The sequence below is a fragment of the Myotis nattereri genome (genome assembly GCF_964212035.1).
Source record: "Myotis nattereri genome assembly, chromosome: 18".
In the NCBI taxonomy this organism is placed as follows: Eukaryota; Metazoa; Chordata; class Mammalia; order Chiroptera; family Vespertilionidae; genus Myotis; species Myotis nattereri.
The window spans coordinates 18,752,780-18,775,871 of NC_138093.1; the positions used below are offsets into that span (position 1 = coordinate 18,752,780).

General features: G+C 40.7%; 1 protein-coding gene across 1 annotated transcript; it reads left to right on the forward strand.

The window, feature by feature from the left end:
• The first annotated feature begins 463 nt into the window (after positions 1–463).
• On the forward strand, positions 464–22,685 carry DARS2 (aspartyl-tRNA synthetase 2, mitochondrial). Its single transcript, XM_081111870.1, is given in 18 exon segments — positions 464–858; positions 1,469–1,568; positions 4,963–5,029; positions 6,543–6,644; positions 7,022–7,117; positions 9,046–9,169; positions 9,885–9,931; positions 11,757–11,863; positions 13,347–13,416; positions 14,325–14,504; positions 15,588–15,695; positions 16,844–16,906; positions 17,733–17,885; positions 19,299–19,517; positions 19,673–19,783; positions 20,374–20,449; positions 21,395–21,574; positions 21,577–22,685. Coding segments are annotated over 18 exon segments (2,010 nt in total). The 5' UTR covers positions 464–734; the 3' UTR covers positions 21,660–22,685.
• Positions 22,686–23,092: the final 407 nt, after the last annotated feature.

A 23,092-nucleotide genomic window follows, 5' to 3' on the forward strand; every position in this document is an offset into this window, starting at 1 on the left:
GAGGGCACGTTCGAGCAATCTAACCATTAGCCTCACGTTTGAAAGCGCGCGGCGACGGACAGCGGTTTCCCACCTGCGCGAAGCTTTCCTTCCAATTTCCGGCCGCACTAAGCATGGCGGCGGGGCCTCCGCTCTGATTGGTTGATCGACTTCACCGTAGTCTCGGGCGCTCGCGATCGCTTTGAGGAGTGCTTGGCTCACCCTGAGGCTTGCCGGGAGAATCGGACCCTCACAACCGTTTGGATTTGCCCTCTTCCTCATTTTGAATATCCGAGGTCGGCGCCAGAATTGGAACGCGAGGCTGGGTTCTCCCTGTTTCCCGGTTCTGCCTTTGGGGAAGCGCGGAAGGAAAGGAAGGGCGTGCGCTTGATGACCGGCCCCTTCAGTCTCTCCCTGGGCGTGGGGTTCCCTCTTGGCGCTGCTATGAGGACGCGTCCTTGCACATCTGGCCGCAGGTGTGTTTGTTAGCAGAAGTGGAAACCGATGCATGGAGAAGGGGAGAAAAGTCTTTCTTCTACCCACTCCCCAAGGACCCCAAAGACCTTGTAAATCGATCCGGTGTCCAGACACGTGTACTTGAATGTTCAGCGGAGAAGGGCTTAAATACTGGAGCAGAACGTGGAAACTCCTAGCATTCTAAGGGATTTGCGTGTATTTCCAAAAATGATCGTTGACCACCGTCCAGCACCGGCAGTGTGGGATCCGTGAACGTTTCGCCCTCCAGCGGCTTCAACATGTTTTCGCGTTGGTTACCTGGGCTAAATAGGGGTTTGGCCACACCCACCGGAAGGATCGCGCAGCTGGTCGGGCGGTCTCTAGCCAGAAGTCTGCAGCTGAGCTCACGATGGAGCGTTCCAGGTGAAAGCAGTGAGGAGCTCGTGACCTCCGGACCGCACTTTCTCCTGTTCTCCATTCCCCGCTAGTCTTAACTGGATGGATGGTCAAAATGTAAAAGCAGATCATTCACCCTCTTCCTTTCTTATACTATAGTGTGTGTTTGCCTGGAGTTTAAAAAGACCAGAAAATGAGCCACATAGATAGGCTTTCAGTTAATGCTACTAAATCTCAAAATTTTTAAGTGTACATGGTGACTGTTCCACTTTCACACTAAAGTTAGTCACTGCACCATCCAATTTCCGTGATTCCTAAGGTCCTGTTGCGTATGGGAAGGATCTGTGCTGAGCTATTAAGAGTAGGGTGATTTTAGGTCAATGCAAATGCTTGGTGATGAAAAAATTTTGATTTCCTTACATAAGGCAAAAATTTAAGACAGTTATTTAGTTGGCTTTTGACACATTTACCTTTGACATTATAGATTTAATAGTGATTGAATCAAATTACGAACTTAGATTTACTTTATAAATTTTATCCATGGACATGAAATACCTAAGATGATGTGACTTGAAGTCTTTATTTTTAAGCAGTTTGGAAATAGATTTTTAATCTTGCTTTTTTCTTTTTTCTTTAGAACTCAGTAGCTTTGTTGCCCGGACCAACACGTGTGGAGAGTTGCGTTCTTCGCACTTAGGCCAAGAAGTCACCTTGTGTGGATGGATTCAGTACCGAAGGTAAATTGACGCAGACGGTGTAAGAATGCATAGTGTTGCCAGAAGAGTAAAAGCTTTGCAACTCCTACAAGATTCTCAAAATTCGTTAAGTTTTCCATTTTGTTTTGAAAGGCCCAAATAGTGTTACTCTGAGTAAGTACCACTAGCATATGTTGGAGGGTATAATAAGGAAGTGTGATCCACCAATGAACAGAAATGCCCCTTGGCTTACAAGGGTTGAAGTCTCCTGACAAGAAAATTCTGAGATGTCCTAAATTAAATTACTGCAGGTCAGAGGGTGAAGGAAGAGATAAAGGGGTTAAATTGGTTAACAGCTATAGTGCAAAACCAACAAAAGACTGCTCACACTCCTTAGTGCAGTGGTCGGCAAACTCATTAGTCAACAGAGCCAAATATCAACAGTACAACGATTGAAATTTCTTTTGAGAGCCAAATTTTTTAAACTTAAACTATATAGGTAGGTACATTGTTATTAACTTAATTAGGGTACTCCTAAGGCTTAGGAAGAGCCACACTCAAGGGGCCAAAGAGCTGCATGTGGCTCGAGAGCCGCAGTTTGCCGACCACGGCCTTAGTGTATGTTGGAATTATAATTAACATTCAGGTGGCTATTTCTGAGATTATATAAAAAGAGTGAATAGCCAGGCCTATCAAACCCCAGCAGCCTCTGCTTCTTGTTCACACAGGAGCTTTACAGATTCTGCTGCTGTGCCCTAGGCCATAGTAGCCCTGCTTCACCTTCACCGATTCCCTTTGTCTGTAGCTAATGTTCAAGCATGTCAGACGTGAGGCCCCATGCCTCATTTATTTAAGGCGTCACACCTTTCTCCCTGTTTCAGGTATAAAAACACTTGCAAAATTCGGGGATAACAGACATGCTGGTTTTTTTCTATCTAACCATGCTGCACCATGCCCCAAGAACAGTCTTTTTTTGTGTTGTGGTTTTTGTTTTTTGGGGTTTTTTTTTTTTTTGGTATCAATGGCCTAATAAACACTTTCTTTTAAAAAGACTTTCAGCCACGGAATTTAACTTTTTATTTTAAAACTCCCAAGGACTAGTAATTGGGAATAGGCCAGCTAGTAAGCTCCAAGAGCATGAACAAGCTTATTTTATTCTAAATTTAGGTAGAGAACATGATTCTTTAAGATTAGAGCCCTTTTGTTGTTGTATTCTAGAACATTTCTGAATAATACAGTAATTCACATTGAAGAGATCCAAATATATAGTGTAACCTCTCTAAAGAATATGTCCTAAATGGATGGACATTTGACCCATAAATTTGTTGATTTTATCTTCTCAAAATCAGAGGAGGTGCCCAGCCAGCATAGCTCACTGATTGAGCATCGACCTATGAACCAGAAGGTCATGGTTTGATTCCCAGTCAGGGCACATGCCCTGGTTGCGGGCTCGATCCCGTGGGGCATGCAGGAAGCAGCAGATCAATGATTCTCTCTTATCCTTGATGTTTCTATCTCTCCCTCTCCCTTCCTCTCTGAAATCAATATATATATATTTTTAAAAATCAGAGGAGGTTTTCTGAACCTCTTGTTGGTAGTAAAGACAATATGAAAAATGTAGATTGAATGCTAAAAATGTTGGGGTTTGGGGAAACTTTTGATGGTTTATAGAGATATTAAATTAGTAGTTGGACCTCCTCTAGAGAATTTTAGATTGTATCTTTTTTTTAGGAAAAGGCTTTATATTGTTGTACTTCAAAAATGTCCAATCAGATGTTTTTAATATCCTAAAATATTCCCTTGGATTTTAATATGTGGAAAGTTTTCAAATTTAATAAAATTTTCTTGTAAAGACCTAAGCCAGTGATGGCAAACCTTTTGAGCTCAGCATGTCAGCATTTTGAAAAACCCTAACTCAACTCTGGTGCCGTGTTACATATACAAATTTTTTGATATTTGCAATCATAGTAAAACAAAGATTTATATTTTTGATATTTATTTTATATATTTAAATGTCATTTAACAAAGAAAAATCAACCAAAAAAATGAGTTCGCGTGTCACCTTTGACATGCGTGTCATAGGTTCGCCATCACTGATCTAAGCCAATGAAAGTTAAACATTTTTTTAATCTTTTCATTAATAAGTCATCTGGATAACATTAGTAAGCTGAATATCTATATATATAAAAGCCTAAGCGACCGAATGACCAGTCACTATGATGCGCACTGACCACCAAGGGGCAGACACGCCACACAGGAGCTGCCGCCTGGTGATCAGTGAGCTCCCACAGCCAACCTCCGTGGCCAGCCAACCTCCTGTGGTCCCTCCCCCTGGCCAGCCAGCCCCAATCAGCCCTAATCACCACTCAGGCCGAGGGACCCCACCCATGCATGAATTTGTGCACCAGGCCTCTAGTATAGCCAATAAAAATTGAAAACAAAAAGAAGTTGTTTCGGTTTTTTTCATTAATAATCTACATAGAGCCCTGGTTCAGTTGGTTGGAGTGTCATCCCATATACCAAAAGGTTTCGTGTTCGATTCCTGGTCAGGGCACATACTGAGGTTTCAGGTTTGATCCCTAGTCAGGGTGCATTCCAGAGGCAACTCATCAGTGTTTCTCTCTCGATGTTTTTTTTCTCTCTCTCTCTTCCTTCCTTTCCCTAAAATCAATAAACATATCCCTAGGTGAGGATTAAAAAAAAAAAAGCTACATAGAAAGTTTCATGACTATCTATATATATAAAAGGCTAAGTGTCTGTCCATCCTACCAGTAGCTATGATGTTCACTGGCCATTTAAAAATGAACTGCACCACAGACCTGGCGCCAACAAACCAACGCTCAGCTTTCCCCAAGTGGGACACCGGCTCCACCACCACCCTGGAGCAACACCAAATCACAGCCAACGCCACCAAGACCCCATGGCGCAAAATGCAGCCCACAGCCCAGCCCAGCCCAGAAACGGTCACTGTGGGCGCGGGGTAATAACATCACGTAGCAACGCCCAGCTTCCTCTCCCTAGTGACTAGCATCCTTGGAGTTTCTTCAGCCCAGGAACCCAACTTGCTTTATAGCCAGGTGCAAACATTTTATAGTTTAACCAAATGTTTGTGAAGCTTTTTCCCTTGCCTCATCTCATTTGATCCTCACAGAAGTCCTGGAGTAGGTAGATAGGAGACTCGGTAGAATCCTATTTTCTTTTCATTAGCAAGATGCGAATATCAATATTAAAATATCAAAATATTTCTTGTAATTAATTTCCTTTCAGTGTGCATGAATCCGTGCACCAGGACACTAGTAGTTAATAAAAACCATATTATTTATTATAATAAATGTGAGAAATTATATGGATCTTTTGTTTGTTTAGTTTGCTTTGCCTGCTTAAATTTTGGGCTCAAAGATTTTATCCTAACGTGTTCATTTTCTTCATTAATCAGGCAAAACATGTTCCTGGTGTTAAGAGATTTCCAGGGGCTTGTTCAAGTTCTCATTCCTCAGGATGAGGTATGGAAGGTTTCCTACTGTTACTGAAAACCTCTTTGATGCTGTGGTCAGGGTAACTAAATACATTTGAGGTTTGAAATTCAAAAGTTAATAAAAAGTTAAAAAAATACAAACAACATTGAGACAAATGACAAACTGGGGGAAAATGTTCATCACAAACATACACCTATATAAATATAAATGAGACATTTGTTAATGAGCACATCAAATACAGGGGCTAATTTTGCTAATATCTAAAAGGTTACTACAGATCAAATTAAAAACAAAAACAGTGACTCAGCAGAAATATGAACCTAGGACATGAACATAAAATTTACAGAAAAGAAAAAGAAAATATAAATGGCTTTTAGATGTATGAAATATGCCCGACCTCACTCATAGGTAGGGAGATAACTACACAGAATTGTTATTTTTGACACACGGATTGACAACACACTGCTTGGGAAAACAAGTGTTCCTACATTCATGGAGGGAGTCCAAATGGCACTAGTTCCATAGAGGGCAATTTGGCAACATCAAAACTAGAAGTGCATCTATCCTTTCAACCATCCCTTCCACTTCTAGTCAGTTATCTTAGAAGCATCTTACACCTAGACTTACACAAATGCAAACTGACATAAATATAAGGTTTTTCATTGCGGGATTATTTTTAATAGAAACAAAACAATTGGGAAAAACCTAGTTGTTCCCCCAATAAGAGAGTGACATAAAAAATGCACATCCTGAGAGCCATAGAAAAAAGGTTACAGTAGCTCTTTATGAACTAATAATGGAAAAAGAAGGGTATGTTGATAGAGGAAACAAAACAGGAGTGCTATCATCTGTATTAAAAAGGAGGTGTGCGTGTGTGTATTTCATGATGTGTCCCTGGAAGGATCCGTGAGTGTCTGGGAAGAGAAACTAAAGGGCAAGGATAGGAGGGAGACTTCACTGTATATCTGTTCGTTTCCATTGAAGTTTGAGCCTTGTGAAGGTACTACTTGCTAAAAATAATTACTATTAAAATTAGATGAAATAAAGCTCTCTCATCATAGTTGTTGGGCAACATTGGTCTCTATTGTAATGCTTGTATGCCTAAGAAAAAATTTATTTACTCAGCTTTTAGTGTTTGAAATAAGAGCAATGAATTATCTCAGGATCTAGAAATGAGCATAGCTGACCTTTAGACTCCATTATTGCTGTGGGACTTAACTGACCCGAAGACTAACTCTGGAAACAGTTGCCTTTCAAGTATGTATGTGGGATTTGTTTGCATTAATCGTTTCTTTCCTTATTTCCTTTTAAGGAAAACACTGTTCCACTCTTAGTTAAGAGTTTGACTTGCTGTATTAACTGGAGTCAAAATTGTGAGGCAGTTTACCAAGTTCTTTAATAAAGTCATTAAGGGCAGCCCCAGTATTTACAGCAATTAAGCTCTGAGTACTATCGTTTTTCTAAACCATAGACTAGAGTTAGCACAGATTCCTTTAAATTCATGTGTTTCTTGGAACTGTTTCCCCCTCTTTTTCTGTAGTCCGCTGCTTCCGTGAAGAAGATTTTATGTGACGCCCCCATGGAATCTGTGGTGCAAGTGTCTGGGACAGTGGTTTCCCGGCCTCCAGGACAAGAGAACCCAGTTAGTAGTTTTGACACTGTATCTGTGTAAATTTCACCGTATACATTTGCACTGTCTGTCTACACATTCAGGCAACAGAGGCTGAGCACCTATTGGACATCAGGCACTAAAGCTCTGTAAGTTCTATGAATGAACCTGCAGATTTCAAAATCTTCACTATAAACACACACACTGATATAAATATGCATGTTATTTATTAATGATCATATCAGCCACAGGTATGCATAAGAATGTCAAAATCATGTATAGACATTTAGACTACACACTAAGCACCTGTGTACTTTACATACATAAGTAAATCATGTATTTTACAAATGTTCACTGTGTACATATCCTGATGAGTAAATTTTTAAATAGGTCTCTTCTCTCTCTTTAAGAAAATGCCAACAGGTGACATTGAAATCAAGGTTAAAACGGCTGAACTTCTGAATCCGTGCAAGAAGCTGCCCTTTGAAATTAAGGACTTTATGAAGGTGCCATCCTCTGTTATTAATAAAACTAGTAGCCCTGCGCACAAATCCCTGTGCCAGTAGGTTGCTGCTGCCCTCCAGTAGCTCTCCACCTGCTGCCCCACCCTCCTGTAATTCCCCTCCCCCCTCCCCCCTCATAGCGTGCTGCCCTGCCCCCTCCTGTAGCTCTCCGCAGCCCGCTTCTACCTCTCTGGCCCACCCTCCTGCTGATCTGTGATCTGGTTGTGAAGCACTTGGTCATTACACCTCAGGGTGTAACAACTAATTAGCATATTCCTCTCTTATATAGGATAGAGTATCTAGAGAATGTTGATGACCAATAAAATGTTTTCAAGTTTTTTTAAGAAAAACTTTAACTTCCATGGCATTAAGCATGTTGTTATAGATGTATCATGAATTGGTAGTCCCACAATTTCTTGATGAACCCTTCTTAAATAGTGACAATTCATTAAGCTGTTGGAGTTCCTAAACACGTGGACTGCTTATCAGACAGCTTGAAACATGATTCTGTCTTTAAGACTTGGGTTATTATTGCCCTGGCAGTGTGGTTCAGTGGGTAGTGTCCACTGGGGCACCAAAGGGTCTCTGGTTTGATTCCCGATCAAGGGTACATACCTGGGTTGCAGGTTCAATACTTGGCCCCAGTTGGGGCATGTGCAGGAGGCAACCAATTGATGTGTCTGACATCGATGTTTCTCTCTCTCTCTTCTCTTCGGTGTTATTGTGTTCATGTCTTTTTGCTGCTTGTTTACATTTTGAAAGGAAATTTATGTCTAGCTTGGACATGGCCAAATAGCATAGGAGATCTTGCATCTATTAAGTTTAAACCTCTAACAGTGAAAAAGGGTTGGCTTGATTTCCCAAGCATATAAATATTACTGTAATTCAGGATGTTCTTTACCAGTTTGAGGGGTTGATGAAGCTAGACAGCACTGGGTATGCACCCCCAGATAAATCTCAGCTATGTCACAATTATCTGTAGTTGCAGACCTGCATAGTCTGAGTGTGTAAATGGGTCAATACAGGGATTTTTAAATTAATTGCAAGGCCTCTTAGTCTTCCATTTTAAGTTCCCAATACTTAATCTTTTAATTAGAAAAGGCAGTGTAATTACAGAGTTGGCCTTGGGGGGAGGTGGGGAGAAATACCCAGTTAATCTTTCAGAAAGATAAGTGACAGTTCTTCTGTTTCTAGTATCAAGGAAATAAGCTACACCAAGAAAAGGGCTTTAAAAGCCCTTTTTTTAAATAAAAAGTTGTCAGCACAGAGATTTACAGCCTGTAAAGTAAGCAAAAGTCCCTCTGCTGTTCTTTGCATTTCTTACACTCTCAGTCCCATTCAGGTGATAAAGTTGTAGTTGTTTTTTACTCTAGTGTATATTATAAAAAGATCTTTGAAGACTTAATTACAAGTTTAACTGAATGGATAAATGTTTAGTATGATAGGCAAATTTCAGTCAGTGAAGGGTCACATTAATAATCCTTTATAATAAAAGTCTAATATGCAAGCCGACCCAACAGCGGAATGACCGGAGGAACAACTGGTCGCTATGATGAGCACTGACCACCAGGGGGCAGATTCTCAATGCAGGAGATGCCCCCAGCCTGCAGGCCCCAGGCCGGCCAAGGGAGGTGTCAGCGGGGGCTCCCTGATCGCCCTGCCAGTCGCCCCACAGATCGGCCCTGATCGCTAACCCAGGCCTAGGGACCTGTGCACGAATTTCATGCACCAGGCCTCTAGTCATGAATAAAAAATGTAAGCTCTGTGCCAGTAACAAACTTCGAAGTGGTAGGAATCAAGGGTGGCGGTGTATATACAAATGGTGGGAGCTAAAGATAAAGCTTTTGAAATTTCACACTCTGTATCTAAAGTTAATATCTTGTTAATATTTGAAAAAATATTTAAACATAAAAATCTTTTAATTTGTTTAGAAAACAGAGGCTCTTCGTTTGCAGTATCGCTACTTAGACTTGCGCAGTTTCCAAATGCAGTATAACCTGCGGCTGAGGTCCCAGATGGTCATGAAAATGCGGGAATATCTCTGTAATCTACATGGTGAGGAGATGCCTGCATGTTCTTGGAGCTTTTTAGCATCTCTTCTGTTCTGTTCAGCAGTTTTACTGTATCCTCGCCTTAGCATCATTGGGTCTGATGTTGCCAGAGGTCTGGAATTCACTTAATGTGTAAAGCAGTTTTTGAAGTTTAATTTCCAGGTGTTTTGTCCTAAAGCATCATTTAGTAATTTAGAGCATAATTTTGCTCCCCACTGGGTCACAAATGCAGCCTTTTAAAGGTGATAGTGCATGTTACCTTAAGTATTTCCCATCACTACTGAAGGTCAGACAGCCCTTTGGTTGTTACACCTGGAAGTTTTTTAAATTCTTTGTCATGCTTAAGTAGCATTTGTTGTGAGCTCAGAAATGTCATGGGAATTAAATTTGACTCTTTAATTAGTCCTGGGATCTTTTCCTACTATATTTATGTATTTTATGTTATTTTTGCTATGCTAGCAGAATATTTAAAAAAACAAAACAGTTCATAGACAAGTACGAATTATTTCATTACAAAAGTATCAACTTTATGAACAGAATAGGATTTCATGAAAATGTTCAGCTTTCTTCTTGGGTTTTTAGAAACCAGCATCAGTGGGCTTGGTAACTTTTTCAGTCAAAATTCCTAATTAAGGGTAGCCTCAGATTATTGTACTATACCATAAACATCATATTAGACAAATTCTATCTATTAAATTCAAATGTCTCTCTCTTTTTAGGGTTTGTGGATGTAGAAACACCAACATTGTTTAAGAGGACTCCAGGAGTACGTATAAACCTACTGTAATGTCCTGTTAGTTAGGAAACTGGACCACTTTGCATTTATATTCACTTGGTTTTACTCCTTTTACTGCCTCAAGATAATCACATTATCCAGATTTTCTTAAGAGCTGAGAAAATTGCCAGTGAAGCAGAGGTGCTAACCGGCAAAGCCCTGTCTGTGTCCCACCTGCTCACATTCCATTTTCTCTTTGGGGATGTGAGTGGATCCTGTTGCCAAGGCCCCACGCTGCACCCCCACCCCCAACCCCAGTGTGTATCCCTCCCTCAACTGAGGTGGACACTTGAAGACCCTGAACCTGCCCTCTCACCTGCAACAGGGCTCAGGACCTCGGAGTTGGGGTTTCGCCATCCCTGCTCCATGGTCTAGGAGAGAAAACAGGACTTAGGGCTGAGCAGAAGTCACACCTACTGCTTTGGGTACAGCAGCTCGTTGAACCAGGTCTGAGCACGCATCGTAGCCCTGTGTTCTCTAGGTCTCAATGATATTCACTTAAAAGGGGTTTATAGGCTACAGTTTCCAGGACCCAACACACTCCCCCAATCCTTGGATTTGCATTGGGTTTCCTGGGCATTTTAATTCAGGATGAACCTTTTCACATGGAAAATGCTGAAAGAAGCTTAGGAACAAGTAAAATAGCATCTTCTAGCCATTCAGTTCATAGTGATGTTGAAGAGTTGAGTGCAAAAAAGCAAGGTAGGAGAGGGGATAAATGGTGGTGAAAGGAGACTTGACTTGTGAACACACAGTGCAATATACAAACGATGTATTATAGAGAATTATACACCTGAAACCTATATAATTTTTATTGACCAACGTCACCCCAATAAATTTAATTTTTTTAAAAAAAGAGTTGCGTGCAACAGCTGTGAGGTAGATGAACTAATCTGGGAATATTAGAAATAGGCCAGGACAAGGCCACTCATACTTCTTCAGAATCCTTCAGACTGTTCTTTTATTCTAAATGTCAAAACTAAGGGGGGTAAAAAGAAATGGGATTTTGATTGGTCATTTTAATGTGGGTTTCGCTGAAGTCTTCCTTTAGGTCAGTGATGGCGAACCTATGACACGCGTGTCAGAGGTGACACACAAACTCATTTTTTTGGTTGATTTTTCTTTGTTAAATGGCATTTAAATATATAAAATAAATATCAAAAATATAAGTCTTTGTTTGACTATGGTTGCAAATATCAAAAAATTTCTATATGTGACACGGCACCAGAGTTAAGTTAGGGTTTTTCAAAATGCTGACACGCCGAGCTCAAAAGGTTCGCCATCACTGCTTTAGGTCCTTTAGTTAAACTATATTTTTCCTTAAAAGAAAAGGGAGTTGAAAAAATTGTATGGGTCAATATTTTGAGATAAAAATCTTTGTATTCTCTTTGAGTTTTCTTTGAGTTTTATAGATGCAGATCAATAATGAATTGGTTCCCTAAATATAAATCCCTTGTTCATTAAGAACTGACATTTCTAAACCTTGATGTTCAATCTATTTATACAATATCTGGACTTATAAAACTGTAGTTTAATTTTAAAAAGCAGGTAGGAATTATGTGAATAGGAATTGAGAATTCATTTCAACAAGCATACATTTAATACCTACTATATCCGAACATTTAAAGCCTACTGTGTGCAAGCCTTTAGGGGACTAAAAGGTGAACAAGAAATGATTTCTGTCATTTGAGGACTTTGCTCATTGCATCATTTAGTTCATTGATGAGCTGAAGTGTCAGCTCCCACCAGTTCTTGGGTTTGTTTGTTTTTTAATAATGTCTCCTGTCTCTCCCTCCCACCCCTCTCTCGTTAAAAGGGTGCAAAAGAGTTTGTGATACCGTCCAGGGAACCTGGAAAGTTCTATTCTCTCCCTCAGAGTCCACAACAGTTTAAGCAGCTTCTGATGGTTGGTGGTTTAGACAGGTGAGCTTTCCTTATGCTAGTAGTTTTCAGGAAAGGAAAAGTGGGACAGGAAAGGGAAAAGGAAAAAAAGTTGCCTGCATTCTTTTTATTTCAGAGAGGAAGGGAGAGGGAGAGAGAGATAGAAACATCAATAATGAGAGAGGCCCTAGCCGTTTTGGCTCAGTGGATAGAGTGTCAGTGAGGAATAAAAGGTCCGGGGTTCGATTCTGGTCAATGGCACGTACCTCAGTTGCAGGCTCAATCTCTGGTCTGGAAGTGTGCAGGAGGCAACCAACCAATGTTTCTCTCTCTCTGTCTGTCTCACCTCCTCATTTCCACTATCTCTAAAAAAAAAAAAAAAAATCAATGGGAAAATATCCTCTGGTGAGATTAACAAAAAAATTAAAAAATAATGAAAATCATTGATAGGCTGCCTTCTGCACGCCCCCTACTGGGCATCGAGCCTGCAATCTGGGCATTTACCCTTGACTGGAATCACACCCGGGGACCCTTAAGTCCGCAGGCCAACACTCTATCTACTGAGCAAAACCAGCTAGGGCTACCTGAACTCTTAAAAGAAGGTTAGAAAATGTATGAGCATTTGGGAAATATATGCAAAACACTCTAAAAATATGTAGTCATTCTTTAGTAAAGATTTATTGGGTGGCCACTGTGTGCAGAGCTATAAGCTAGTAAACATGGCAGGGGATTCAAAACAGAATAGCTTTTGCTCTCAAGGAATTAATGAATCTAGTTAGACAGAATAGGATAATAAATAAAACCAACTGAGGTAAACAAAAAAGGAGTGCATTGAGAGTTGCAGGGTGGATATTAAGAGGTTTGAAATTATATTGTTTGGGAAGTATAGAAACTTTGTCAGCTGGGTCTCCTGGGACAGAGTTCATTTCAGCAGATTGAGTTGAAAGTTGAATGGCATAGCACAGGAAAGCTCAAGTGTATTCATGGAGCAACAAGTAGTTCAATTTGGCCAAGGCACAAGAGTCTGTGTGAAGAAGCATGAACCGCCTTGCATGCCAGTCTCATGTAAATATCCAAAGGTGCCATGGTATATTTCTAAAGCAATATATAGAATAGTTCAATTCTGGGTCAGCTGTGTATGTACCTGATTAGATTAGGACAGTGATCGGCAAACTGCGGCTCGAGAGCCACATGTGGCCCTTTGGCCCCTTGAGTGTGGCTCTTCCACAAAATACCGACTTCTGTGCATGGGCCACGAAGTTTCAATCGCACTGTACGTGCGCGCCCGCACATAGTATTTTGTGGAAGAGCCACACTTTAGGGGCCAAAGAGCCGCATGTGGCTCGCGAGCCGCAGTTTGCTGACTACTGGATTAGGGCGTCATAATGAATTTTTAAATTTCTTATATGCCCTTTAGGTACTATAATTAATTTATCTCATAGCCTACACGGCCATGAATTTGGGGGGAAATGTGTGTATGTCTTATTAGAATCATGACTCAATTCATGCTATTTTTCTATTGTAGATATTTTCAGGTTGCCAGATGTTATCGAGATGAAGGCTCAAGGCCAGACAGACAGCCTGAGTTTACGCAGGTACAAAGCTATATTCACTTGTCTCTTACTCATGCAGCCTCACTTCAGCCCAGTGTCTCCAGACCAGGACAGTAGTCAGATAGACTTCTCATTACATTTTATCCATCAGATATTTAGTGCAACTGGCCTACAGTGGAGGCATTCATTATTTAACTTTTGACATATTTCATGTGTCCTTTTTATAAGGATTTTGGCCACCAACTAAGGGATGCCAAAGATCCCATAGCATTTTCATAGTCATGATAAAGTTCTTAAAACACCTCTTGTACATTAAGGACTAACAGTTCTGTATGTTGATATTTACTCTGCCTACTCTAGGCACTCATCAGAGCTGCTATGATTTGGTTTCTGTTTGGTAGCATATGAATCTGTGATGAAGCACAAAAATCATAAGTTTTGAAGGTGGACAGCCTGGGATCAAGTGTAGCTTTACTACTTAGTAGCTGTACATACACGGGCAAGTGACTTAGCTGCATGAGGCATGGGTAGTCATAGGAACTAAACAAGGGGATGATGTATGTAAGCATTCGCACAGTACCTGACATAAAACAGATGTACAGCCCTGCTAGTGTAGCTCAGTGGTTGAGTGTCGACCTATGAACCAGGAGATCACAGTTCAATTCCTGGTCAGGGCACATGCCTGGGTTGCGGACTCTATCCCCAGTAGGGGGCGTGCAGGAGGCAGCGAATTGATTCTCTCATCATTGATGTTTCTATCTCTTTCTCCCTCCTTCTCTGAAATTTTAAAAAAAATTTAAACACAGATGTACAATAATATTAATTCCCTCCTTGTATTAAGTACTTATGTCCAGAATCCTGTGGTAACTTAAAACCAGAGAAATATATGAATATGTACATAGTGATATTATGGCTGTTCAAGTTAGTTTCCATGTGTTATTTGGTTTCAGATTGACATAGAGATGTCTTTTGTAGACCAGACCGGGATCCGGAGTCTAATTGAGGGTTTGCTCCAGTATTCCTGGCCCAGTGACAAAGGACCTGTAGGGGTGCCTTTTCCTTCTATGACTTTTGCTGAGGCTTTGGCCAGCTATGGAACTGATAAACCCGACACTCGCTTTGGGATGAAGGTACTTTTGACGCTTCAGTTTCCCAGGTCTCTGCCCCCAAATAGTCCTGCAGTCTTTTGAACCACTCTGAAATGTACAACCAGTTGCACACACTGTTGTATCATATTTTCTGTTGTTGCCTTAGCTTGTTACCTTTGTTGTTTCGGAGCTACAGCAAGAGAGGATAATAGTCTGTTAGCATCGCAATACCTTTTTCTATCTACTATGTTCCAAAACCAATTTTCAGACAGCAAGATTCTTGCTATAAAGTTTATATTATTGATAAATTATCAATTATATGGACACAAATGATAACTGAAAGGAAAAACAAAAAACCCTGTTCTTTCCTCTTCAATTTTTCTTAAGCCAACTAAAATGGCACTTGGAAGGCCATTAAGAGATATTTATCCCTTTTCTGTGGTATTTAAAGAGTTCAAACCTATGGAAAATTTTTTCAAATTATTAAGATCAATACATATTTAACTATAAGGGTCAGGGGAGGATGTACGTGGTGCAGTTTCCGTTGGCAAGCCTCTCATTATTTGCTCTTAGAGAGCAACAGCCCTTTGTCTGTGTGATGCTGGTGACATTACCGCATCTGTTCTCAGTTCAGATGCCTCAGAAATTGAGTCCTCCCTCGTCTACAAATAGGCAGTGCTCAGTTCTTAGATTGAAAAACGTTTGCTACACAAAGTCTTAACTGCCTACTCACAGCTGATGCCAAAAAACAAAAATTTAAATATTCCAAAACAACACTCCTTGTTTCTTGTTTTGGAATATGGAATAGTGGTTCTTAAGTCAGGCTGCTTCAGTTGTGCTTCTGCCACTACTAGCTGTGTCATCTTGGGCAAGTTTTTGCCTTCTTTGTGCTTTGGTTTTTGCATTTATTAAATGGGGATAATAAGAGTGCCTCCCTTATACTTTTGTTTTACAGATGAGATGAATTAATACTATTGAAGAGTACATTAGCACAGGCCATAGTGCCCAGCCCATCCATGACAATCACTCTATATGAATGCACTTTGTAGATGTTAACAGCTCTATTTTCTTTAAAAACTTGTTTGTAAATGTTTTAGTTACCCTTTTTTTTAACCCACTTTCCAGATTGTAGACATCAGTGATGTGTTCAGAAACACAGAGGTTGGATTTCTTCAAGATGCACTTAGTAAACCCCAAGGAACCGTCAAAGCCATATGCATCCCTGAAGGAGCAGTAAGTAAGGCACAATTCTGTGTGTTCTCTAGAACCTGTTTATGGGGAGTAAATATATTCGACATGGGCATGTCTAAACTTTAGAAAGGACAGTCCTCTTTAAATGGGAATATAATCTATTCAAATAAACTTAAAAATTGTTTTTTAAAAAAATGAATACTTACATATTTTTATGTAAAGTCTAAAAGTGTCCCTAAAACTATGGAGAACAATAAAACCTGATGAATATGACTTTATACTCAAGATCTAGAGCTTTTTTATTTTTTTCCCCTTTTAAACATTGCTGTAAAGTACACCTGCTTCATTTGGGGGCGTTTCCACTAGTGATGAGCATAACATCGTATTCATATTCTGTCTCCAGCCTCGGTTTGTCCAGAGGCTCTCAGCTTAACCCAGCATAACCCTTGCATGTTGGGTCTTGAATAAGATTACTATTTTGAAGGACTACTCACTTGGATATATAAGAATATTAAGTATATTCAACCTGGGGATAAGAATTTAGTCTCTTAATTACTTCATATGTCCAGTGGAAAGTAATGTGGTGTCCATACTCTAGTCCAGACAGAATGAATGTACTCAGGTGAGCTCTGTACAACATATATTGTTGTCATTATTTACCCCAATTTGAGGATGTCCATTCTTCCCCAAGTAGCTGATCAGACCTGCTGGGTCACGAACCCTGACTCCTCCTTTGTGTATCTCCCATACCTACTTAAGTGGCCCATGAATATTAGTTATGATGACATTGTCTTACTTAGAAAGACATTGAGATAATTTACAAAAAGTAAGATATAAAGAATTTTAAGAGATCTGAAATAATTAAATTATGAATCTTCATATTGACCTGAAAGTTATATTTTCTTTCACAATTCAGAATGTAAAAATTAATTTGGAACATTTATCCTGCATATTACATGGAATACATACACAGCTATTCCCAGTGAGACTTGCATACAGTGTTTGGAAAAAAATAAGCCCTATAACAAGCTTTAAGTTTTCGTTATTTGGCAGCAGAAATTAAATTTGTATTTAATCCTACTCTTGTGATGGAAAGACACAAAATATATTTGTATTCCCTTTGCTATCATAAACATGTTTATGAAGCTAAGTGTCATACTGTTGAGTTTACTTTGATTTTCTTTCATCAGAAATACTTAAAAAGGAAAGACATTGAATCCATTAGGAAATTTGCAGCTGACCATTTTGATCAGGTAAGGATTAATTAGAGCAGGTTTTTTCCTGTCTTTTAGGGATTCAATATTTTTAACTAATAATTGCGTGAGCTTTTTCACCAACGTTAGTTTTGAGGATCTTGTTATTTCAGATCATTCTTCTACTTTTCCTTTTTATTTTTAAACTTAACCTTACCTCTGGGTATAATTCTAAGACTTAAACTTAGTTGAACTCACCGTTAATCAGAATGGAAGTTCAACCATAGCTTTTTAAAATAAACAACAGTACTTTAATCTGGTTAGGAAAATAAATAGAGCCCCATGTGTCCAAGATGTAAGTGAAAGTGTGGCGGGCGTGAAGGAAAGTCTGAATTAATTGTTCCTCCTGTACCCTTTTTAAAAATTCTGAATATAACTTTGATAGACACCTGTCTTCTGGGCTTGGTTAACGGTAGAACTAAAACGGGAGGAGCAGGAGTGGAAATGGGCATTCTTAACTCCCACAAGAAGTGGAAACTGCCTCAGCCATTTTGGAATCAATGACTTTAAAAATAGTCATGTTTTTTTGAGTCACTAAAATCAGTGATACTTTGAAGAAAGGATCTAAAATATAAGACTTTATGCTCCATTCACTTGCAACCTGCCAAAAATTTGCAGAAATCTCATCTACTGACATCCCTCCTGACCCTTCATTCTCTTTGTTTTTCGTTATGAGATTGCTTTTTAAATTCCTTTAGTATCATTTTGAAGGGGTTCAGGAGGGAATAGAGATAATCTCATGTAAGTTTTCTTCTATTGGGAACAAGAAATCTTTATAAGAAAACCCCACTTTTTTGAAAAATGTTAATCTTTTTCTTTATCACAGGAAGTCTTACCTGTGTTCCTGAAAGCCAATAGGAACTGGAATTCTCCGGTTGCTAAGCTTGTGATGGAGGAGCAAGGACTGGACCTGATCAGACGAATGGAGAACCAGGAGGAGGACGTGGTCCTGCTAACGGCCGGAGAGCACAGGAGAGCAGTAAGAGAAGTTACCTCCACGCTCAGTGCTGCTGGGGTTGAATGGAACCCTCTTCTCCTGTGCAATTAGCACACATTTGAAATTGACTGTTGATTGCATTAAATGAAGCTGCTCTGCATGAGTTTTTATATGAGTAAATATCTTTTTTTTTTTTTTTTTAATCCTCACCCGAGGATATTTTTTCATTGATTATTAAATATCAATGTGAGAGAAACACATCAATTGGTTGCCTCCTGCATGCACCCCCACCAGGAGCGGGGGGAGGAGCCTGCAACTGAGGCACATGCCCTTGACCAAAACCGAACCTGGGACCCTTCGGTCTGCAGGCCATCGCTCTATCCACTGGGCCATACTGGCTAGGGCATATGAGTAATGTCTTTCAGCACTTTATAATGCACTGTATAAAAACTAGTTTCTTCCCAGCCACTAGCCTCCATGGGTACTGCTCACAGACTGGCTATGGTTCTGATTAGGAAAGCCACTTAGGTAGAAGGCTATCGGGACTCGATGTATAACTATGAGAAAATATTTTCATTTTCAAAGTTTTGCAAATTAAGAAAATTTGATAGTCACTAACTTTTATACATAATGCATTCCTGAAAATGTGGAGGACAGGTCAGACTGCTGGAGGGCTGCTGGCTGGCAGACACTTGGCCCTACTTGATCGTGGCAGGATCCTCTTCCTTGGAGCAGCCGCTGGGAGTTGGTGAGGGCTGCCAGGCACTGGCCAACTCACTGTTCTTCAGCAGAAACACAGCAGACTGGATGTAGCTGAATAGGCCGTCGTAAAATATGCAGAAGTGGTATAGAAGTCAAACAAATACTGGAACTATACTGTAAGGGTCAAGAAGTACCGCTACTGTTACTATTGTAAAGAGAACTGAGGCTGAGAAGTTAAAAATTTGCACACACACAGCTGGGATGTGGAGGAGCCAGATTTTTTCCCTAACCCTCACAGTCTGGTTCCCAAAGGTGTACTCTGAAGTTAACCTCTAATCCACCCTGCCTTTCTCCTAGCAGCAAGCATCGTTGAACATTAAGTACATGCCAGGCACTCCACACATCCTCATCACACCCTTCAGGGCAGTAAGGAAATCATGGGAGTAGGTGCCCATGATCTTGCACCGTACACGTCTTACCTCACTGTGTTGTCACCACAGCCTTCTGGAATAGATACTTTTATCTCCATTTCACTGTGGCAAAGGATGCAGAGATGTTAGTAGCCAACAGATCAGACTCACTGTGCTCCATTCCCCAATCACTGAGGGTGACAGTCCTTCTCGAACCATTGAGTGTGTCTTCTATTACTTGGCTATTCCTTTCTCAGAGAATGGCCTGGCTTTAGAATCCACATCGGTCATTGCTGACGACTCTCCCCGTAGTTACCTCAATGTTCCTATCTTCTGTTTGCAGTGCTCCTTGCTGGGAAAATTACGGCTGGAATGTGCTGACCTTCTAGAAGCAAGAGGAGTGCTGCTCCGTGACCCAGCTCTGTTCTCTTTCCTTTGGGTGGTGGATTTCCCACTCTTCCTTCCCAAGGAGGAAAACCCCGGGGAGCTGGAGTCAGCCCACCACCCATTCACGGCTCCCCATCCCAGTGACATCCACCTTCTCCACACTGAGCCCGAAAAGGTACCATATCTGTGCTTGTAAATCAAAGCAACTGTGGGAACAAACAGCAAAGAACTTCAGATTTCAGTCTGACCCAGTTCTGGAAGCCCCAGAAGAAACTGTCGGTTTGAGTCAGTAGTTAACATTCTCTAATGTCGAGACTCTGCATCTTGTAGGTCCGTAGCCAGCACTATGACTTGGTTTTAAACGGCAGTGAAGTAGGAGGCGGTTCTATCCGAATTCATGATGCACAGCTCCAGCGCTACATCCTGGAAACGTTACTGAAGGTAACATTTCTAACCTGGCCTTGTGTCTGTTAAAATTTGTAATGAATGGAGGACTCACTAGATACAGGATAGTAGCAGCTTCTCTCTCTGCCTTCAGTGTAAGTCTTTGAAAAGTAGGTAATAACTGTTTGGCAGTGCTTACTATATGCCAGGCACTGCTCAAGTACTTCATAGGCACTGACACGTTTAATTCTCAGATGAATACCCAAGTCCGGTGGTCTGTTCTTGGTCACCAAATTCAATGGGCCGTTCTTTACCTTTACTCTCTCCTACCTCCCAGCAGCATTTGACACTGTTGCTTCCTAATATCCATCCTAGTCCCTTGACAGGACAATTCCCTGCTTTCATCCTACCCTTTGGAGCCATATCCTTGGTCTCACTGTTTGCATTATCAGTGTAACAGCTGCATTTACTGAGCACCAGGCATTTCTCTGCATGTTTTAATATGTGACTTGTCACATCACCTTGCTCTACTCTAAACCTCTTGAGGTCTTTAACTCACCTTTGTTTTCCCTTTCACACCTAAATGCACTGTGGCGCTTAGTGGACCCTCAGTATGTATTTAAATGGAATTATCTTTTGAATTTCAGGAAGACGTGAAATTGCTCTCCCACCTGCTCCAGGCTTTAGATTACGGGGCGCCCCCTCATGGAGGAATTGCCTTAGGTAAACAGTCTGCCCTTTTACAAGCCCAATTTCATTCACTGCACTGAAATTTGGGCTCAGCTTAAGGGGGGTGGTGGATGGAGGAATAAAGGAGATAAGGGAGTGAGCCCAAGGGTTCTACAGAATTTATGTTTCGTTTTTTTTTGTTGTTGTTTTTTTTTAAATATATTTTATTGATTTTTTACAGAGAGGAAGGGAGAGAGATAGAGAGTCAGAAACATCGATGAGAGAGAAACATCGACCAGCCGCCTCCTGCACATCCCCCACCGGGGATGTGCCCGCAACCCAGGTACATGCCCTTGACCGGAATCGAACCCGGGACCCTTCAGTCCGCAGGCCAATGCTCTATCCACTGAGCCAAACCGGTTTCGGCATGTTTCGTTTTTATTTACCAGTTATAAAGCTAAAACTTAACTGACCATTTGCATTTGAAAGATAAATAGAATGGAACTCTATGGTCTTAGCTCAAATCCCTGGGGGCTCAGACACCTTGGTAGCCCTGCTGCCTAGCCCCAGATTGTGTGAGTAGAAATGTGCCATGGCCCTTTTGATGGGCGAGGATGCTCACCTTCCTTCTTTTATCAAGAGTGTGAAAAATTCTAGAAAGTTCACTAGATTGTGAATCCTCAACCACAGGGACCACCTGTGTTCTTAGAGACTCCTACACAGCACCTAATTTTGTTTAGCCTTTAGTAAGCCCTTGCTAAAGGTATTACCTGCTGTCACTATTCATCCAGTCGATGTGACTGAGTATTTTTCAGTCCTGAGCATCTTTCTAAAGTGAGATAAAAGTAACCTCAAAAGTTCCCTAAAAAGGCAGGGAACTATGCCTGGGTGCAGCTTGGTAAAGATTCTTATTTAAACATTCTCTGTAACCTTTGTAGAAAAACGAAGCCACTCCCAACCGCAGGTTACATTCTCATCTGTTAACTGTTTTACTCACAGGGTTAGACAGACTGATATGCCTCGTCACCAGAGCGCCAAGCATCAGAGACGTCATAGCCTTCCCAAAGTCCTTCCGGGGGCAGGACCTCATGAGCGATGCCCCAGATTTTATCCCTCCTGAGGACCTGAAGCCCTATCACATTCAGGTCTCCTGGCCAACAGTCGCAGAAACAGAAAAGAATTCATTGAATCCTCCGCACCATCCAGAAAGCTGAGCTTTTGGGTTTCATCCTCTGCTCCCTCTGGAGTTCTGCCAAAGATCTGACACGTCTTTAGGTGGAAGGACTCCAGCCAACATTCTTTACCGCAATGAAAAAACAGTACTCAATCTGGACCTGATAACATGCATATTTAGGATTTTTGTTTGGGACTTTTTTGAAGTTTCTTTTCACTTGGAGAGGTGTGAAAGATGGCTCTTTGTTAGAATAATGTAATGGCTAAGCATCTTCTGATCATGTTTTCCCATACCCAGAGAGTAGGTTGTTCACTTGGGACAGAAGTAATCAGATCATGTATGAATTGTGAGAAAATATTTGACCCTTTAGACTGGTGAGTTGTTGGTGGAGTCCGTTTAACCAGCTTCGTCAAGAAAATCCTATAAATTAAGCTGGACAATCATAATATAGTGAAAAGCAACATGATAAATGCCAAATATCACTGAAATGAAACTCACAAAATCCCAGTCATTGCTTCACTTTGAGCAAGTTACGTAAGCCTTGCTTAATCTCCCTCCTGCTGTGTGAAATGCAAACAGAATTTGTCTGGCTGCCTCATAGGGCTCTTCTCGCCAGAATCAGAGATCAGAGATCACGTACGCGGAAGATAATGTGAGTGAAAATGCTTTGGAAAATTATAATGCATGACACAAATGTATGACTGCCCACCCATCTGTAAACAGAAACAGGTACAGCTGTGGATTTTATAATTTAAGATTAAACAAAACTGATTACCTGTAGTAAAAGAAAAACAGTGTTTATTCATCAGTATTGATTATACTTCTATTTTTTTAAGTAATCCCTGAATACCTTTTCCTCAGTTGTACTAAAAACATTTACCTTAGACCAACCTCAGATGTGTAAGAGTGAAAAAAAAAAATGTGTAAGAGTGAAAAAAAAAAATGTGTGAGAGCGAATATGAGGCTCACTGTGATTTTCTTCTATTGTGTGATTGGGGCCAAAGGGGGACACATGTAGTATTTTCAATAATAAAGATTTAGTTTTTTTAAAAGCTTACGATTAGTCATAAAAACGGGAACAAGGGAGGCCTGAATAAAATTGTTCTTTTTGACATTATCCTCACTTTTGCCTTGGCATTCTTTTGATTTATAACGTATGAACACAAATTATCAGCCTATATCCCTGTCTGGTTTTCTCAAGTGTTCTAAGCAATGCGATACTATGACCTATTCCAGGTCTCATTTCGGCTGCTCAGTGAGCTGGGAAGAACATACATGCTCTTCCCAACTGCAGAAAGCTGTTCCCCTGAAGTTTGTCCTTAACCCAGTCTCTCCTCATCTGTGGGCCCTGCGGCCAGAAAATCCTTGTTGGCAGGGCTCTCATGGTAAGAAAGGATGTCCAACTCTGCCTGCCCTTTCTCAGTGGAACTTCTTGAGATGCCCTTTATTGGGTAGGAAAATGCAATTTTACATCTACTTATCCCACATGCATGTTACCTAATTTTTAATAAAGTCACTAGTCA